At 36.3% G+C, this 17,047-nt stretch overlaps 1 protein-coding gene across 1 annotated transcript in view; it reads right to left on the bottom strand.

The window, feature by feature from the left end:
• Positions 1–3,085: 3,085 nt before the first annotated feature.
• The window catches only part of SEC63 (SEC63 homolog, protein translocation regulator), a 74,398-nt gene continuing 60,436 nt past the window's right edge, over positions 3,086–17,047 (bottom strand). The window contains exons 19-21 of the mRNA XM_041758961.1: positions 16,939–17,037; positions 5,587–5,691; positions 3,086–4,157 (exon numbers count right to left, since the gene is read on the bottom strand). Of these exons, the coding sequence (XP_041614895.1) occupies positions 4,014–4,157; positions 5,587–5,691; positions 16,939–17,037 (348 nt within the window). The 3' untranslated portion in view covers positions 3,086–4,013. The remainder of the gene's footprint in view (positions 4,158–5,586; positions 5,692–16,938; positions 17,038–17,047) is intronic.

The following is a 17,047-nucleotide window of genomic DNA, read 5'->3' as shown; positions in this document are numbered from 1 at the left end:
GACAATCCTCCCCATACTCACCTTTAATTTGTGGCAGCCAGATCACAGGGACCACTAACAGCATAGCCTTTGCTGGACATCCCAGCAGGTAGTCCCCAGCGCCTCTGCCTCTACCTACCCCACTTCCACTCCGTGGACGAGATCCGCTCAGAACTCGTCCCTCATCTATTAACCCCATCATGAAACAGACTCAGTTCCATCTTAGCAAGTATCACTGCTCCTGGGGCCTCCAGTAGGGCTCTTCCAACAGAGTAACATCACACTGTGAATTCAAATGGTGAGTGCCAAAGGTCCAAACCTTCATTTTAAAGGTCACCCTATCTATACCTAAAAGCAACATATCCAAATGTTTCGATCATGCACTGAAATCAGAAAAAAAAAGTTATAATGCACCAATAAATGTATTTATTTACGAATTATATGTGTACAATTGTACAATATATTATGTACATTATAAAACACACAAAAATAGAAATTTAAAAGGATGAGAGTAAATACAAATAACCATTTTAACATTTTCCCAACGGACTGATTATCTGGATACCCCAGGGATTTGACACACCCCTACCTGAAACCACAGTCCTAAAGCATGCCAATGATTGGTGTATTTGGATTTTTAGCTCAGGTTACAGAAAAATGTATGATATCACAGCTTTTTAAAGTTTTGCAAAATAGCCCTAGTATCTAGTTTAACTGTGTGAAGATGTTAGATGCTAACTTATGACATATTTGGCCTAATCATGACACAGCTAGTGTGAAATGTTACTTTATGGCTCACTAATAGCTGTTTCATTTTAAGGCAAACTAAGTAGGGAATTTCAGAGTTAAGAATCTGGAGAGGAAAAAATGCTTTATAGAAATACTTAAACGAAAGGATGAGGATTTGCCTATGAAAAAAATAAAGAGCCAATAGCTAGCATCTGAAAAAAAATAATTCCTCTGCCTACAGTAGAAAACTTAAAAAAAAAAAAAAAAGCATTGCAAACAATGGCCATTAGCTAACACAAATGGATTAGAATGGATTGCTGCACATCCACCTGTCCTAATACCAGTGAGTCCTTAAGAACATGAATTCTTTTATTTCTATAGCCCCAGTATCCAATCATAAGCCCAGGCACACAGAAACTCAGTGAATATATGACGAATGATGAACACCTGCTCAAAAAGTATGTAGAGTACTGAATTACATTTGAAATAATTGTTGCTAAAGAACACTCCAGCATCTGGTTTTGATTTGTTGAATCAAATAACTAGATGAACGTCATGGTCAATGACACACTCAGAGAGCTTCTTTACATTCTTCAACATCCTCCCACTCCCTTTCCCATCATTCCTTTGGCATCCCCCAACTCCTACTGCTTGCACCCAAGGTCTGAGCTTCCCACCATGGAGTGGAGTGCAGTGGAGTCGTACAGCCGGACAGTCTTGTCCTTCTCCACCCCTTAGTGCAAGCGGGGAGAAATAAGAGTACTGTTCTATACAGAGAATCTTTTTCAAAGTGCTCCTTAATTAAAAAAAATATATATTCATGAAAGCTTAAACATTTTTAGAAAGAACATGAAAATCTGACTTTTGAAATCGAGATACACACATGACAAAACATTGTGGGGCCTCCATCAAGTTTTATAACACTAAAATTTACAACTGCGAGGCTTTCAGTTGTGGTCTCCTCATGACTTCTTTTAATAGGTACTCCACCAATTTAAAGAGATTAAAATATTACACAATTTAAGTAACTTAATTTCATAAATAACCAGTCTCATTTTGTGTACACATGCTGAAATGTTTTCATCTATACGTTCATTTATTCTGCTGACAAAATGTCAAGTTTCTTGATGAAAACAGAACTGAAATTACACTTAAGAGTTTCCATTACATTAAATGCGAACCAGGGTTAGTTATCGAATCTTGATCAAGAGAAGGGATATGGAGTTCAGAGATTTGCTGGAGATGGGAACTATATGAAAGCTTAGTTCTTTCACTATCGCAATATGGAAGGAGTTTTTTTTACCTAAAGTACTTATTAAAGGATAATGTACTTAACGTGGTTGGGAAGTACGTATGTATCACCAAAGGACAAAGGAAAACAGACTGGTTGGATTTTCTAAGGTCAAAGTGATGTTTTTTAAGCACTGTGGTGAGTTACTGAGTTGTAAAATCATCCTCTCTGGAGGTTAAAACAAAGAAAGCCAGTTGTTTGGATGAATCAAGTCTCAGACAAAATAGCTACTAGAATAGAAATACTTTTCTTGAAAATTATCTATTAAGAAAACCAGGACATGTGCACATTAAACCTTGTTTGGTTTGCTCACATGTTTTCTCAAATCCCTCCTTTTGCTTGTTGCTGCTACAGGCTGGGCTCACTCCCTTTTATCGCACTTCGGTGACCAGCAGCTGTCTCACCAGACACTGGAGCTTCCCAGAAAAACCTGACTCAAAATTGAACCCACCCACCTTCTCCTTGTAAAATGAAAACAAATCCTCAGTGGCACTACTGCCTGCCAAGGAAGGGTCTCATTAACATCTTTAAAAAGAAAAACAGGTGATGGAATTTCCAATGAAATTGCTTTGAGTATACTGTTGAAATTAGATCCTAAATTTAGAACCAGAAAAACCATTCGTGTTTTTGGTAATTTTCAAATTTTATTTCCAACTACCACAGTAACAAAATACCAGTGATAATTCTGCATGGAAAGTGGCAACCTTTTAAATCAATAAGGTCACAAATTAGTATTCCAACAGTACTTTGGCCTATGGAGATTTTGATAGGAGAGGATTATTACAATCAGTCCTATTATATTATAGACATATGCTTCCTCAGTATATAGTAATAAAAATATTCATCTTACCTCAATGATTCATCATGTATACATTTCTACTCTTTATAAGCACTATCTTTCTGGGTTGCAATGTGTGAGGGGGAAATTCCACCCACGCATGGGGTTTTTTTTTATACCATACAGAAACAGCAGTCACTTCAGCAGTAATGTACATTATTAATTTTTTAGTTGAAAAATAAGAGTGAATTATCCTATTATATCCTTTCTCTGGAAGTAAAAAGACACACACCATTACAAACGTAAAATGAGTCAAACTTCTATTTTATTGACAGGAGTCCAAAATGAATACAAAAGAATGCCTCCTTTGCATGTTATGTATTTTTTTCCTTAAAAGGCTTCTGAGTCAGGTAGATTTTAAAAGCTAAGAATGTACTTCAGCTTTTATAGTGAACCTTTTAAAAAAGGTTTAATAACATGAGTCACCAACATCAGAGAACACATGGTCCCACAATCATTTTTAGACCTATAGCTTATAAAAAGAATTAGATCCTGCACTGATCTGCTAAATAGAGGCTTAAAAATGTTTTAAGCCATTAAAAGCCATTTTTATAATCTGATAACTCTGGGCAATTAAGAAAAGGAACATCCTCAAATGTAGCCCTCTATATTATGTGGAATGTGATAGAATGTCAACTTATGATCAAGACAGGTAAAAATAAAAATTTCAAAGCTATGAATGGAACTGTTATAAATAGTCTTGTATCACTGCAAAATGTCAATAAATGAATGGCAGAGCTTATCAAAAGATTAAAACTTGAGCAGATGTTACTTAAAACGTGTGGTGTTTATCATACTTCAATGTTTGCTGAAAACTAAAGCTAAACAAAGAAAAATTGCTCATTTATAGATTGGTTTTTATGTACCTTTAACTTTTACTGGGACCATAAACTGATCAGATAATACATAGCCCACACTTCTGGACAGTTATAACAAAGGGTTTATTATCATTTGCCCATGAAATAAATGCACCATCCCATACTTGAAAGGCTTTAACAAGCCTTAAGTGTTTTTCAGACTGTACCAAGGCATCACCACTGCCTAGTTATATTATGCACCCATTTCTAGTAAAGCACTAACACCTCCCTCAACATCAGTTCCGCACTGTTTCCGGTTTATTATACACTTCCAAAACAGCAAACATTTGCAAATACTGTGGTCCGTTCATAGTACTGCTTAGTCATCATCTTCCTCCTCTTCTTCCTCCTCCTCAAAGCTATCTTCAAAGCCTTCACTGTCCTCCTGGTCTTCATCCCCCTCTATTGCTGTATCCCACTGTGGGTGATTTTCTGGTACAGGCTTAGCCTCATGAACTTCCAACTATAAAGAATTGAATGCAGACATCAGAAATTTTGGGAGGAAAAATGAAAGAAATATCTGATAAAGAAAAGTTTTTCTTTGACCAGAGCAATTATAAAGAAATAGATTTTATGGTTAACTCTAAATTTAACAAATTTATTATAATAGATATTTGTAATCTGTTAACAGACAAATATGGTTAAATTTCTAATACAGTTTGACATTTTAATTCTATAGAGGCTATACTATTTATCCTATACAATGAAAGATTAATCACTGTGATTCTTGAGCAAGAACACCGAATTATGTCTTCATAAGTCTTTTTTTTTTTTTTAAGATTTTATTTATTTATTCATGAGAGACAGAGAGAGGCAGAGATACAGGCAGAGGAAGAAACAGGCTTCATGCAGGGAGCCCGATGTGGGACCCAATCCCATGACTCGATCCTGGGACTCCAGGATTACGCCCCTGGGCCGGAGGCAGGCGCTAAACCACTGAGCCACCCAGGGATCCCCGTCTTCCTAAGTCTTAATAAGAATTAAGAATTATGTCTTAACAAGTCTGCTGAGGGAAGAAAAACTCAACTATGACTTTCAAAATGGTATTTTGCAGGCTCCATACTCATCACGTAATATTCTATAGACGATGAAAAAAAAAATATGGCACTCTCATGGGAAAAAACAGGTACGCCTTTACCAGTTCCCTTTACTTTGGGACTCCAGGGCAGCCCCGGTGGCACAGCGGTTTAGCGCCACCTGCAGCCCAGGGCGTGATCCTGGAGACCCTGGATTGAGTCCCACATCAAGCTCTCTGTATGGTGCCTGCTTCTCCCTCTGCCTGTGTCTCTGCCTCTCTCTCTGTCTCTATGAATTAATAAATAAAATCTTAAAAAAAAAAAAAAAAAACTTTGGGACTCCAGCACACAATAAACAATACTTCAGCACAACATTTACACAATAATGCCTTTTATAAAAACCACAAATGAAGCTGGTAAACACTGACAGGAAACGCTTTAAGTGATACTTATACAAAGTGTATATCTTGATAAAAACAAATTAATTTCAGAAATTAATCAACATTCCAACAGAATCTGTGGGAAAATACATCTGCTTTTCTATTAAAAAAACCCAAAATACAGAACTCAGCTGATGAGGTCTTAGAAAGTTAACAGTATATATAACACATTAAGACTATCACTTAAGTAATTTATACTTAACAATCTAAATCATTTTAGTAATTTATATTCTAGGTTCTAAAGCATTATACTACTTTAACTCAACAAATTAAGTTTATGATTGAAAGAGCAGGCCATCAAGTATTTCACATACAAAGTATGAGAAAACATCTTTTTCCTTCTCTTACTCTACATGTCAGAACTAGAAATGCTTTCATAGTATGTTAAACACTTATTCAAATAGGCAACCGTATTTACTGAAGTCACTAGTCTTACCTTCAAGGGTTTAATTTGATCCAAACCCATATAGGAGTCTGATCTCAGAAACACTGTATACTGATAATTCCCAGGCTTGCCTGGTGCAGGAAACTTCAGTTCTACCTAGAAGAAAAAAATAGCACTTAAAAATCCATATTTTTGAGAAATGGAAAAAACATCATCTATATCTTTTATTATATTCTTTAATAATAAACTAGTTAATATGTTTCCCTGAGTTCTATGAGCCATTTTATTAGCAAATTATCAGACCTAAGGAGGGGGTCAGGGGAATCCCAATTCATACCCAGCTGGTGAGAAATACAGGTGACAACTTCAGACTTGCAACTGACATGTGAAGGACCTGGTGGGTAGGCAGTTTTGTGGAACTGAGCCCTTAACCTGGGAGATGTGATGCTAATTCCAGCTAAAGAGTGTGAGTGCCAGCATTAAGCTGGAGGACATTGCTGGTGTGACAAAGAATTGCTTAGTGTGGGGGAAAAACCCATACACCTCCTCAGTGTCAAAAGTGTTTTGAGTATGATACTAGTGTAAATGAAAAACGCACAGCAGAAGTGAATTTTTCCTTTACAAATGCCCAATGCTGAAAATATTGAATGATTTCACTCATATGTGGAACCTAATAAAGAAATAAATGAATAAACAAAAAACAGAATTTGACCTCTAAGTACAGAGAAGAAACTGATGGTTGCCAGAGAGAATGGTGAGGCGACGAGCAAAATGGGTGAAGAGGAATGGGAGATACAGGCTTCCAGTTATGGAATTAATAAGTCATAAACAAGAGGCACAACATAGAAAATATAGTCAATAATATAATAGCATTGTATGGTGACAGACAGTAGCTATACTCATTGTGAACATAATTTAACATATAGAGAAGCTGAATCACTGTTATATACCTGAAACTAATGTAACATTGTATGTCAACTATACTCAAAATACTTTTTTTAAAACATGCCCAGTGCTGGGGTGCCTATGTGGCTCAGTCGGTTAAGTATGTGCCTTTGGCTCAGGTCATGATCCCAGGATCCTATAATCGAGCCAGTCATACTCCCTGCTCAGTGAGGAGTCTGCTTCTCCTTCTCCCTCTGCGACTCCTCCTGGCTTGTGCTCTCCTGCTCTTGCTCCTGCTCTCTCCTAAATAAAGTCTTAAAAAAAAGAAAAAAACCCATGCCCAGCACCTTAAAAGGTCAAGAATATATTACCTATTAAATCATAAACTTCATATACAGTTACAAACTCTTAAAAATTTCAATTCCAGGGAAAGGATGGCAGGGGAGTAGGAGGACTCTAGGCTCACGTCATCCCATGAATACAACTAGGTAACTATCAAATCATCCTAAATACCCCAGAACTTGACCTGAAGACTGGTAGAAAAAAAAAAACCTCCACAGCTAAGGGCAGAGAAGAGGCCATGCTGAAGAAGGTAGGAAGTATGGAGACACAGTTTGGAGGAATGGATCATGGGCACTGTGGTAGGGAGGGAGCCACAGCTGTGGAGAATGGCAAGAGACAAACTAATACATAGGGGAGTGCACATGGAAAAGGAAATCTCATAGCAAAGGCCTTGGAAAACAAGAGTGCCCAAATTTCATGAGTTCTGGCAACTAGCAGGGCTTAAAGCCTGGAGTTTTAAAGGTTAGGATGCTTGGCTCTGGGAGAGCTCAGAGGGCATTGGGGCTGCTCTTAGAGAAAAGGCAGGGCAAACAGTCCATGGACATACAGCATGGAAACAGTGACCTGAAAAATAATGGGGCACACAGTGGGGAGGGTATGCACTCACTTCAGAGGGCATCACAGAGAGATGGTGTTCATGGAGAGTCCTCTGGCTGGGGCCATTACCCTCCCCTACCCCTCGCCTCAGACAGGAAGCAGCAAAGTACCAATACTCACTACCTAACTTGCTCACATGAAGCCCCCCAACACCTATGTTCCAGCGGAACCACCCCTTCCAGTCATACTTGCCTCAGTCCCAGCACAATGGGCCCTAAGTTTGGCAGGGCCTCAGTTCCCATGGAGGTGGCAACAAGACTCGTTTTACAAGCAAAGCAAAACAGAACCTAGTTAAAACACGCCACATTCAGGGGACCAAACACTGCCTACCAACAAGCAAAGGGACCCTCTGTAGACTAATGGCCTGAAGGATAAAGCAGCCAAAACACAAAACCAAAGCCCACAAAGCACACACTGGGGACATTCTCTGAAGCACCAGGCCCTTGGAAACAGGGGACACTACACTACAGAATACTACAGGACCTCCTCTAAATAAAGCCATTACTCTCAAGAACAGAAGACATAGCTGACTTTCCTACACAGAGAAAGAGGCACAGAGACTTAGACAAAATGAGAAATCTCTCCCAAATTAAAGAACAAAGGCCACAGCAAGAGATCTAAGCAAAACAAATATAAGTAATATGCCTGACAGAGAACCTAAAGCAATAATCATAAGGATACTTACTCACTGGGCTTGAGTAAAGAGTAGAGGACATCAATGAGACCATTAACAAAGCGAAAAGGAATAACAATAGTAGAGATAAAGAGCTCAATAAACAAAATGAGAAACACCTGATGGGGTGAACGCAGGCTGGAAGAAGCAGAGGAATGAATTAATGATCCGTAAGACAGAGTAAGACAGAGTAACGGAAAGTAATCAAGCTGAACAAAGGAAAGAAAGAATTATGCAGAACAAGAATAAAAGTAAGGAACTCAGAGACTGCATCAAGCATAGTAACATTCATATGATAGGACCTCAGAAGAAGAGAGAGACAAGGGAACAGAGGATTTATTTGAAGAAATAATAGGGGAAAACTTCCCTAATCTAGGAAAGGAAACAGATATCCAATCCAGATCCAGGAAGTATAGAGAACCCTCAACAAAATCAACAAAAGCAGATCCACACCAAGACGGATTATTATTAAAATGGCAATATAAGGTGATAAAGAAAACATATTAAAAGCAACATGAAAAAGACAATTACATACAAAGGAAATCCCATAAGGTTATCAGCAAATGTTCCAGCAGAAACTTTCCAAGCCAACAGGAGTGGCATGATATCATGCTTGGAAAGTTATTAAAAATGCTTAATAAGGAAAAACCTGCAGCCAAGAATACTCTATCTAACAAGGGTATCTATCATTCAGAATAGAAGGAGAGAGAGTTTCCTAGACAAAAATAAGGGGTTCACGACCACTAAACCAGCCCTGCAAGAAATATTTACAGGGGACTCTCTGAGTGGAAAGGAAAGACCAAACATGACACTATGAAGGTAGAATATATAAAAGCAGCAAAACTAAATAGTTCTGTAAAAAAAAATCAGTCAAGAAACTCACAAAATTAAAAGGATATAAGATATATACCTAAAACATGGGGAGGAGAGGAGTAAAGAATGGGTTCAAACTTAACCATCAACTTAATATAGGCTGCTATATGTAGATTTATATACAAACCTAATGGTAATCACTAATCAAAAATCACTACTAAATATGCAAAGAATAAAGACAGAGAAATCCAAACATACACTAAAAAAACCCAGCAAACCACGAAAAGACAAGGATCGAAGAAAATCTTCAGAAACAACCACAATACAAGTAATAAAATGGCAATAAATACGTATCTATCAATAATTACTCTGAATGTAAATTAACTAAATGACCCAATCAAAAGACACAGATGGATATGGATAAAAAAATAAGACTCATCTACATGCTGACTATAAGAGACTCATTTCAGATTGAAAGACACCTGTGGATTGAAAGTGAGGGGATGGAGAAGCATTTATCATGCAAATAGATGTCAAAAGAGAGCTACAGTAGCAATATTTATATAGGACAAAAAAGGGTTTATTTTTATTTTTTTTTTAAAGATTTTATTTATTTATTCATGAGAGACAGAGAGAGAGAGAGGCAGAGACACAGGCAGAGGGAGAAGCAGGCCCCATGCAGGGAGCTTGATGTGGGACTCAATCCAGGGTCTCCAGGATCACGCCCTGGGCTGCAGGTGGCGCTAAACCACTGCGCCACCGTGGCTGCCCCCCAAAAAGGGTTTAAAACAAAGACTATAACAGGAGACAAAAAAGGACACTACATAATAGTAAAAGGGACAATCCAACAAGATGATATAACAATTGTAAATATTTATGCTCCCATCATGGAAGTAACCAAATATATAAACCAGTTAAAAACAAACGTCAATGAATTAATAAAAAATTACACAATAACTATAGGGGACTTCAATACCCCACTTATATCAATAGATAGATAATCTAAACAGAAAATCAACAAGGAAATCAAGGCTTTAAAGACACACTGGACCAGATGGATTTAACAGATATATTCAGAACATTCCACCCTAAACAGCAGAATACATATTCTTTTCAAGTGCATGTGGAACATTCCTCAGAAAAGATTACATGTTAGGTCACAAAACAAGTCTCAACAAATTCATACCCTACATCTTTTTTGACCATAACACTATGAAACTAGAAATAACCCACAAGAAAAAATCTGGAAAGACCACAACCACATGGAGGTTAAATAATCTGCTACTAAACAATGAATGTATCAACCAGGAAATAAAAGAAACAAATGAAAATGAAAACACAACAACTCAAAACCTTTGAGAGGCAGCAAAAGCAGCTGTAAGAGAGAAGTTTATAAGCAATACAGGCCTACCTCAAGAAGCAAGAAAAATCTCAAATAAACAACCAAACTTTGACCTAAAGGAGGCAGAAAAAGAGTGGCAAACAAAACCTAAAACCGGCAGAAGGAAGGAAATAATAAAGATTGGAGCAGAAATTAATGATCTAGAAACTAAAGAAAACAATACAACAGACCAATGAAGGCAAAAGTTGGTTCTTAAAAAAAAAAAAGAAAAAAAGGAAAGGAAAGGAAAGGAAAAAAATCAATAAAACTGATAAACCTCTACCCAGAGTTATCAAGAAAGAGAAAAGACCCAAATAAAAACACAAATGAGAGAGGAAAAATCACCACCACCACAAAAATACAATTTTAAGAGATTATTACGGAAAACTATATGCCAACAAATTGGGCAACCTAGAAGAAATGGATACATTCCTAGAAACATACAACCTACCAAAACTAAAACAGGAATAGAAAACTTGAAAAGACTGATAACCAGCAAAGAAATTTAATCAGTAATCAAAAAACTCCCGAAAAACAAAACTCCGGGACCAGATGGCTTCACAGGTGAATTCTACACCATCTAAAGAAGAGTTAATACCTTCTCCAACTATTCCAAAAAATAGAAAAGGAAGGAAAGTTTCCAAATTCATTCTATGAAGCCAGCATTACCCTCATACCAAAACCAGATATATTACCTAAAAGAAAGAAAGAAAGAAAGAAAGAAAGAAAGAAAGAAAGAAAGAAAGAAAGAAAGAAAGAAAGAAAGAAAAAACTACAGGCCATTATCTCTGATGAGAATAGACGCAAAAATCTTCAAGAAAATACTAGCAAAACAAATCCAACAATACATTAAAAGAATCATTCACCATGATCAACTGGGATTTATTCTTGGGTTGCAAGATTGGTTCAATATATACAAATCAATATGATACAGCACATCAATAAGAGAAAGGATAAGAACCTTATGATCATTCCAATAGACACAGAAAAAGCATCTGACAAAGTACAACATTCATTCGTGATTAAAAACCCTCAATAAGAGGCACTTGGGTGGCTCAGTTGGTTAAGCTTCCAACTTTTGATCTCAGTTCAAGGTCATGAGTTCAAGCCCCACGTTGACCTCTGTGCTGGGTGTGAAGCTTACTTTAAAAAAAAAAATTAAAAATAAAAAAAGAGCCCTCAATAAAGTAGGTGTAGAGGGAGCATACTTCAGTGTAATAAAGGCCATTCTCGTATGCAAAACCCCAGTGCTAGCATCATCCTTAATGGTGTAAAACTGAGAGCCCTTCCCCTAAGGTCAGGAACAAGACAAGGACGTCCACTCTCAATGCTTTTATTCAACATAACACTGGAAGTCCTAGCTACAGCAACCAGACAACAGAAAGGTATCCAAGTCGGTAAGAAAGAAAGAAATCTTTCAGTACGTGCAGATGACATGATACTAGATATAGAAAACCTGAAAGGCTCCACCAAAAAACTGCTAGAACTGATAAAGTCACAGGCTACAAAATCAATGGACAGAAATTTGTTGCGTTTCTATACACCGAAAATGAAGCAGCAGAAAGAGAAATAAGAAATCAATCCCATTCACAGCTATACCAAAAATAGTAAGGTACTTAGGAATAAATCTAACCAAAGAGGTTTACTCCTCTACTCTGAAAACTATACAATACTAATGAAAGAAACTGAAGAAGTCACAAAGAAATGGAAAGACATTCCAGGCTCATGGGTTGGAAGAACATATATTGTTAAAATATCTCTACTACCCAAAGCAATCTACACTCAATGGAATCCCTACGAAAATACCAACAGTATTTTTCCAGAACCAGAACAAATAATCCTAAAATTTATATGGAACCACAAAAGACCCCGACTAGCCAAAATAATATTGAAAAAGGAAAGCAAAGCTGGAGGCATTACAATTCCAGAGTTCAAGTTATATTACAAAGTTGATCAAAACAACTTTATATTACAAAGTGACCAAAACAGTATGGTACTGGCACAAAAACACACAGATTAATGGAACAGAATAGAAAATTTGGAAATAAACCCAAAATTGTATGGTCAATTAATCTTCAACAAAGCAGGAAAGAATATCTGGTGGGAAAAAGTCTCTTCAACAAACGGTGCTGAGAAAAAAGGACAGCAACATGCAAAAGAAAGAACCTAGACCACCTTCTTATTCTTACATCATACATAAAAATAAATTCAAATGGATTAAAGGCCTAAATGTGAGACTTGAAACCATAAATATCCTAGAAGACAGGGAGTATCTTCTTTGACATTGCCCAGAGAAACTTTTTTTCTTGTCTCCTGAGGCAAGGGAAACAAAAGCAAAAATAAACTACTGGACTTCATCAAAATAAAAAACCTGCGCAATAAAGGAAACAATCAACAAAACTAAAAGGCTAACCCTGATAAAGGGTTAGCATCCAATGGGGCACATGGGTGGTTAATTAGTTAAGTGTCCAAGTCTCGATTCTGGTTCAGGTCATGATCTCAGGGTCATGAGACTGAGCCCTGTGACAGGTTCCTCACTCAGCTGGGAGTTTGCTTCTCTCCCTCTTCCTCTGCCCCTCTCCTGCTTACACATGTGCACGCTCTCTCTCTCTCTCTCAAAGAAATCTTTTTTAAAAAAATGTGTTAGTATCCAGTTTATGAAGAACTTATAACACTCAACACCCAAAACCCAAAAAAAATCCAATTAAAAATGGGCGGAAGACATGAACAGACATTTCTTCAAAGAAGACATATGGATGGCCAACAGACACATGAAAAGATGCTCAGCATGACTTATCAGGGACACAGAGGTCAAAACTAAAATGAGATATCACCTCACACCTGTCAGAATGGCTAAAGCCAAAAACATAAGAAACAACTGGTGTCGACAAGGATGTGAAGAAAACAGAACTCTCCTGCACTTTGGTAGGAATACAAACTGGTGCAGTCACTGTGAAAAACAGCACTGAGGTTCTTCAAAAAGTTAAAAATAGAAGTACCCTACGATTTAGCAATCGCAGTGCTAGGTATTTACCCCAAAACACAAAAACACTAATTCAGGGGCACCTGGGTGGTTCAGTTGGTTAAGCGTCTGACTCCTGGTTTCAGCTCAAATCGTGGTCGTAGGGTCATGAGATCAAGCCCCATGTTGGGCTCTGTGCTCAGCAGGAAGTCTGCTTGAGATTCTCTCTCCCACTCCTGTGCCCCTCCCCCTGCTCTCTAAAATAAATAAATCTTAAGAAAAACACAAAACACTAACTCAAGGAGATACATGCATCCCTATATTTATAGCAGCCTTACTTACAATAGCCAAATTATGGAAGCAGATCAAACATCCACCAACTGATGGATGACCTTAGATGTGGTATATACAAACAATGGACTATTAGCCATAAAAAAAGAATGAAATCTTGCCATTTGCAATGGAAAGCTAGAGAGTATAATGCTAAGTGAACTAAGTCAAACACTGTAAGATTTCACTCATATGTGAAATTTAAGGAACAAAACAAATGAGCAAAGGAAGTAAAAAAAAACAAAAAAAAAAAAGAGGGAGAAACAAAGAAACAGACTCTCAACTATAGAGAACCAAGGGTTACCAGAGGGGAGGTGGGCAGGGAATGGGTGAAAATGGTGATGGGGATTAAGAAGTGCAATTGTGGTGAGCACCAGATGATTAAAGAAAAAGTTTCAATTCCACTTAAAGGAAGAATAAATTATTAAGATGGCATTTTGATGTTCTGGTGATCTGCCTCCAATCTCCAAAATCTAGTTTTTGTAGGTAAGATTACTAAAACAAACTAGAAAAAACAAACTAGAAAATTCATGGAAATATCATTTTTAAAAAATTAATCTCACAGTTTGACCTTTCTAAGTACACCACAAAACCCAGAAATTATAAAAGAAGAAATCAAATCACATTATCAAAAATACACCAAGTAAATGAATAAATATTTGTATTTTTGCTTGGTAAAAACAACCATAATAGTAAAACAAATTGGGGAGAATATTTGCAAAAAATATCACAACGGGATATAATATTTAAAACAAGAATTCCTCCAAACAACTGAAACATCAATAACCCAACAAAAATGAAAAATAGTCACAGACACACAAAAAAGTACAATTCAAATACACTGAAAGATGTTCAGTTTCACTCTTAAGAGAGATACAAAATTGACATTACGAAAATAATTAGCATAGTAAAAAGTGATTCAGGCAAGAATCATCAGTGTATAATAAAATGAATGGGTAAAAGACTATTAGAGAACAAGATATTAACATAGTACCCAAGTATTACCCCAAAGATTAGAGGAAAAAAATATGTTCTAGAGTAGAGAGAAGCCTTAATTAAATGTTCAACCATGGCATGTGGGGCAAACTGATATAATGTGCCCCAATGCAACCAACTAAGATTATATCACTCATGTAGTATTTTTGCCAAAAATATTTAAGATGAATATAATTATGAGTAATCAATGAGACAAATTAAAACTGAGGGATATTCTACAAAATATTTTGCCTGGACTTTTCAAAAATGATGGCATGAAAAATTTAAAAACAAAAATGCCAAAAAGAGTTCTAGAATAAAGAGGAATGAGAACCAAATGTAATGTATGATCCTTGAGTTTAAAAGCAAAACAAGAAGCACCTGGGTGGCTCAGTGGTTGAGTGTCTACCTTTGGCTCAGGTCATGATCCCAGAGTTCTGGGGTTGAGTCCTACATCAGGCTCTCCATAGGGAGCCTGCTTCTCCCTCTGCATATGTCTCTGCCTCTCTCTCTGTCTTTCATGAATAAATAAAATCTTTAAAAATAAATAAAAATTGTAACATATGTTAGTGAAATATTTAAGAAAATCTGAATATGGATTGCATTATTAGATGAACACCATATCAATGCTAACTCTCCTAAATATAATTTTATTGTGCTATGCAGGAGATGGCCCTTGTTCTTATGAGATACATGTCAAATATTTAGGGTTATAATGTTATGATGTTATAAACATCATGTAGAGAAAAATATTAAACTATCTTAAATATAAGAGAAAATGTTAATTCAGTGTAGATGAAGGATCTTATGATGGAGCTCATGATCGTGTGCTTGCAACATTTCTATAGGCTTGAAACTTTTTAAAATAAAAGATCAGAAGGAAAAAATAACACTAAGATGCCATTTTCACCTTTCTGATCAGCAATGACACTCAAAATGTCTGACACATTGAGAAATAAAGGGCATTCTTAAACATTCATTCTCCTTATGGAGAAATAAATATCTAGCATACATCTAACAAAATTACAGTGTATACACAGCCTCTGATTCACTAATTCTACCTCAATGAATTAATCCTGTATGTTTATACAAGTGCAAAGTGACATATGAACTTATTTACTGAAGCAAAAGAAGTAATTTTTAAGTCCATTAAATGGTAGAGTGCTACATAATAAACAACCACTCAAAAGAGTATTATGCAGCTGTAAAAAAGAATGAGGAAGGTTTTTCTGTAGTTAACTTGGAACAAATTCCAAGTTATATCACTGAGAGAAAAAGGGAAGGTGTATGCTTTTTATATGCAATACTGGAGAAAATATGCATATGTATTTGCTCATAATTTACTACAGTATCACATGAAGAATACATAAAAATCTGATAATATTGATGGCCTCTAGGAAAGGAAATGGGTGACTGAGAGACAGGGATGTTTCAGTGGGTGCGCTTTTGTATATCTTCTGAAATATTAACTAGAGAAATATATTATCTATTCAAAAATAAGTAAAACTTAAATTAAAAAAAAAAAAGAACTGCTCTATCCAAGAAATACCCTTAATTTACCTCTAGGTGTCAAATAAAAACAAACTACTTCATGTATTTACTACTCGCTTATAAAGTTGGAAAAATACTTTTTGGACTAAAAATCAACATCATAGAACTATCTTGATATTCAAAAAAAACCTTGCTCTTGTCTACCAAGTCCAGGCAGAAAGAATCTTCTTTCTAGAAAAGTAGCATGAAGAAAACAGAAAGGAGTTCCCAAGGACAAACTATGTTCATCGCAATAATGTATTAGTGATGTCATCAACAATGAATAATGCCACATATTTAAAAATTCCACTCTAAAAACCTAATTACCATTTTTTAAAAAAGATTTTTAAATTTATTTATTCATGAGAGACAGAGAGAGAGAGAGAGGCAGAGACATAGGCAGAGGAAGAAGCAAACTCCCTGCTAGAAGCCCGATGTGTGGGACTTGATCCCAGGACCCTGGGGTCACAACCTGAGCCAAAGGCAGACGCTCAACCACTGAGCCACCCAGGTGTCCCTAATTACCAGTTATTAACTTTGTTTATAAGACCAAAGACATTTAGCACTAATCCAATGAAGGCAAAAATCATAAATTTTTATAAAATATAATTAAATTCTGGACAAGAAAACAAAAAGCATATATTCTTAGACATTAACAGTGAAAACTCCCAAAAATAAGTTGAAAACAAGTTTTTAGGACTGATCAAGTTGCCTGCCTTTAGCAATACTGTATAAATTTCCAATCAGCTACCAGCCCAAAAAAAGACACAGAGAAGTTATAAAATGTGTCTTAACAAATAAAAACAATAAGCAAAATACGATAAACTGATTTCTAAAAAAGACTTTATGAGAAGCAGCATGATGATGAGACACCATACATTTGTAAAAACGGAAATAATGTTGTTGGATAATTACCTCTTCTGTATCTTTTAGTGTACACACATGATATGGCATAGATATTAATGTCTGTTCCTTCCTATCTGCAATATAAAGCCACCACCATTCTTGTTTTTCCTGCAAAGAA

The sequence above is a fragment of the Vulpes lagopus genome, chromosome 1 (assembly GCF_018345385.1).
Source record: "Vulpes lagopus strain Blue_001 chromosome 1, ASM1834538v1, whole genome shotgun sequence".
In the NCBI taxonomy this organism is placed as follows: domain Eukaryota; kingdom Metazoa; phylum Chordata; class Mammalia; order Carnivora; family Canidae; genus Vulpes; species Vulpes lagopus.
Note: the sequence above shows the minus strand (reverse complement) of the source record. Positions and strands in the feature narration are given on the sequence as shown.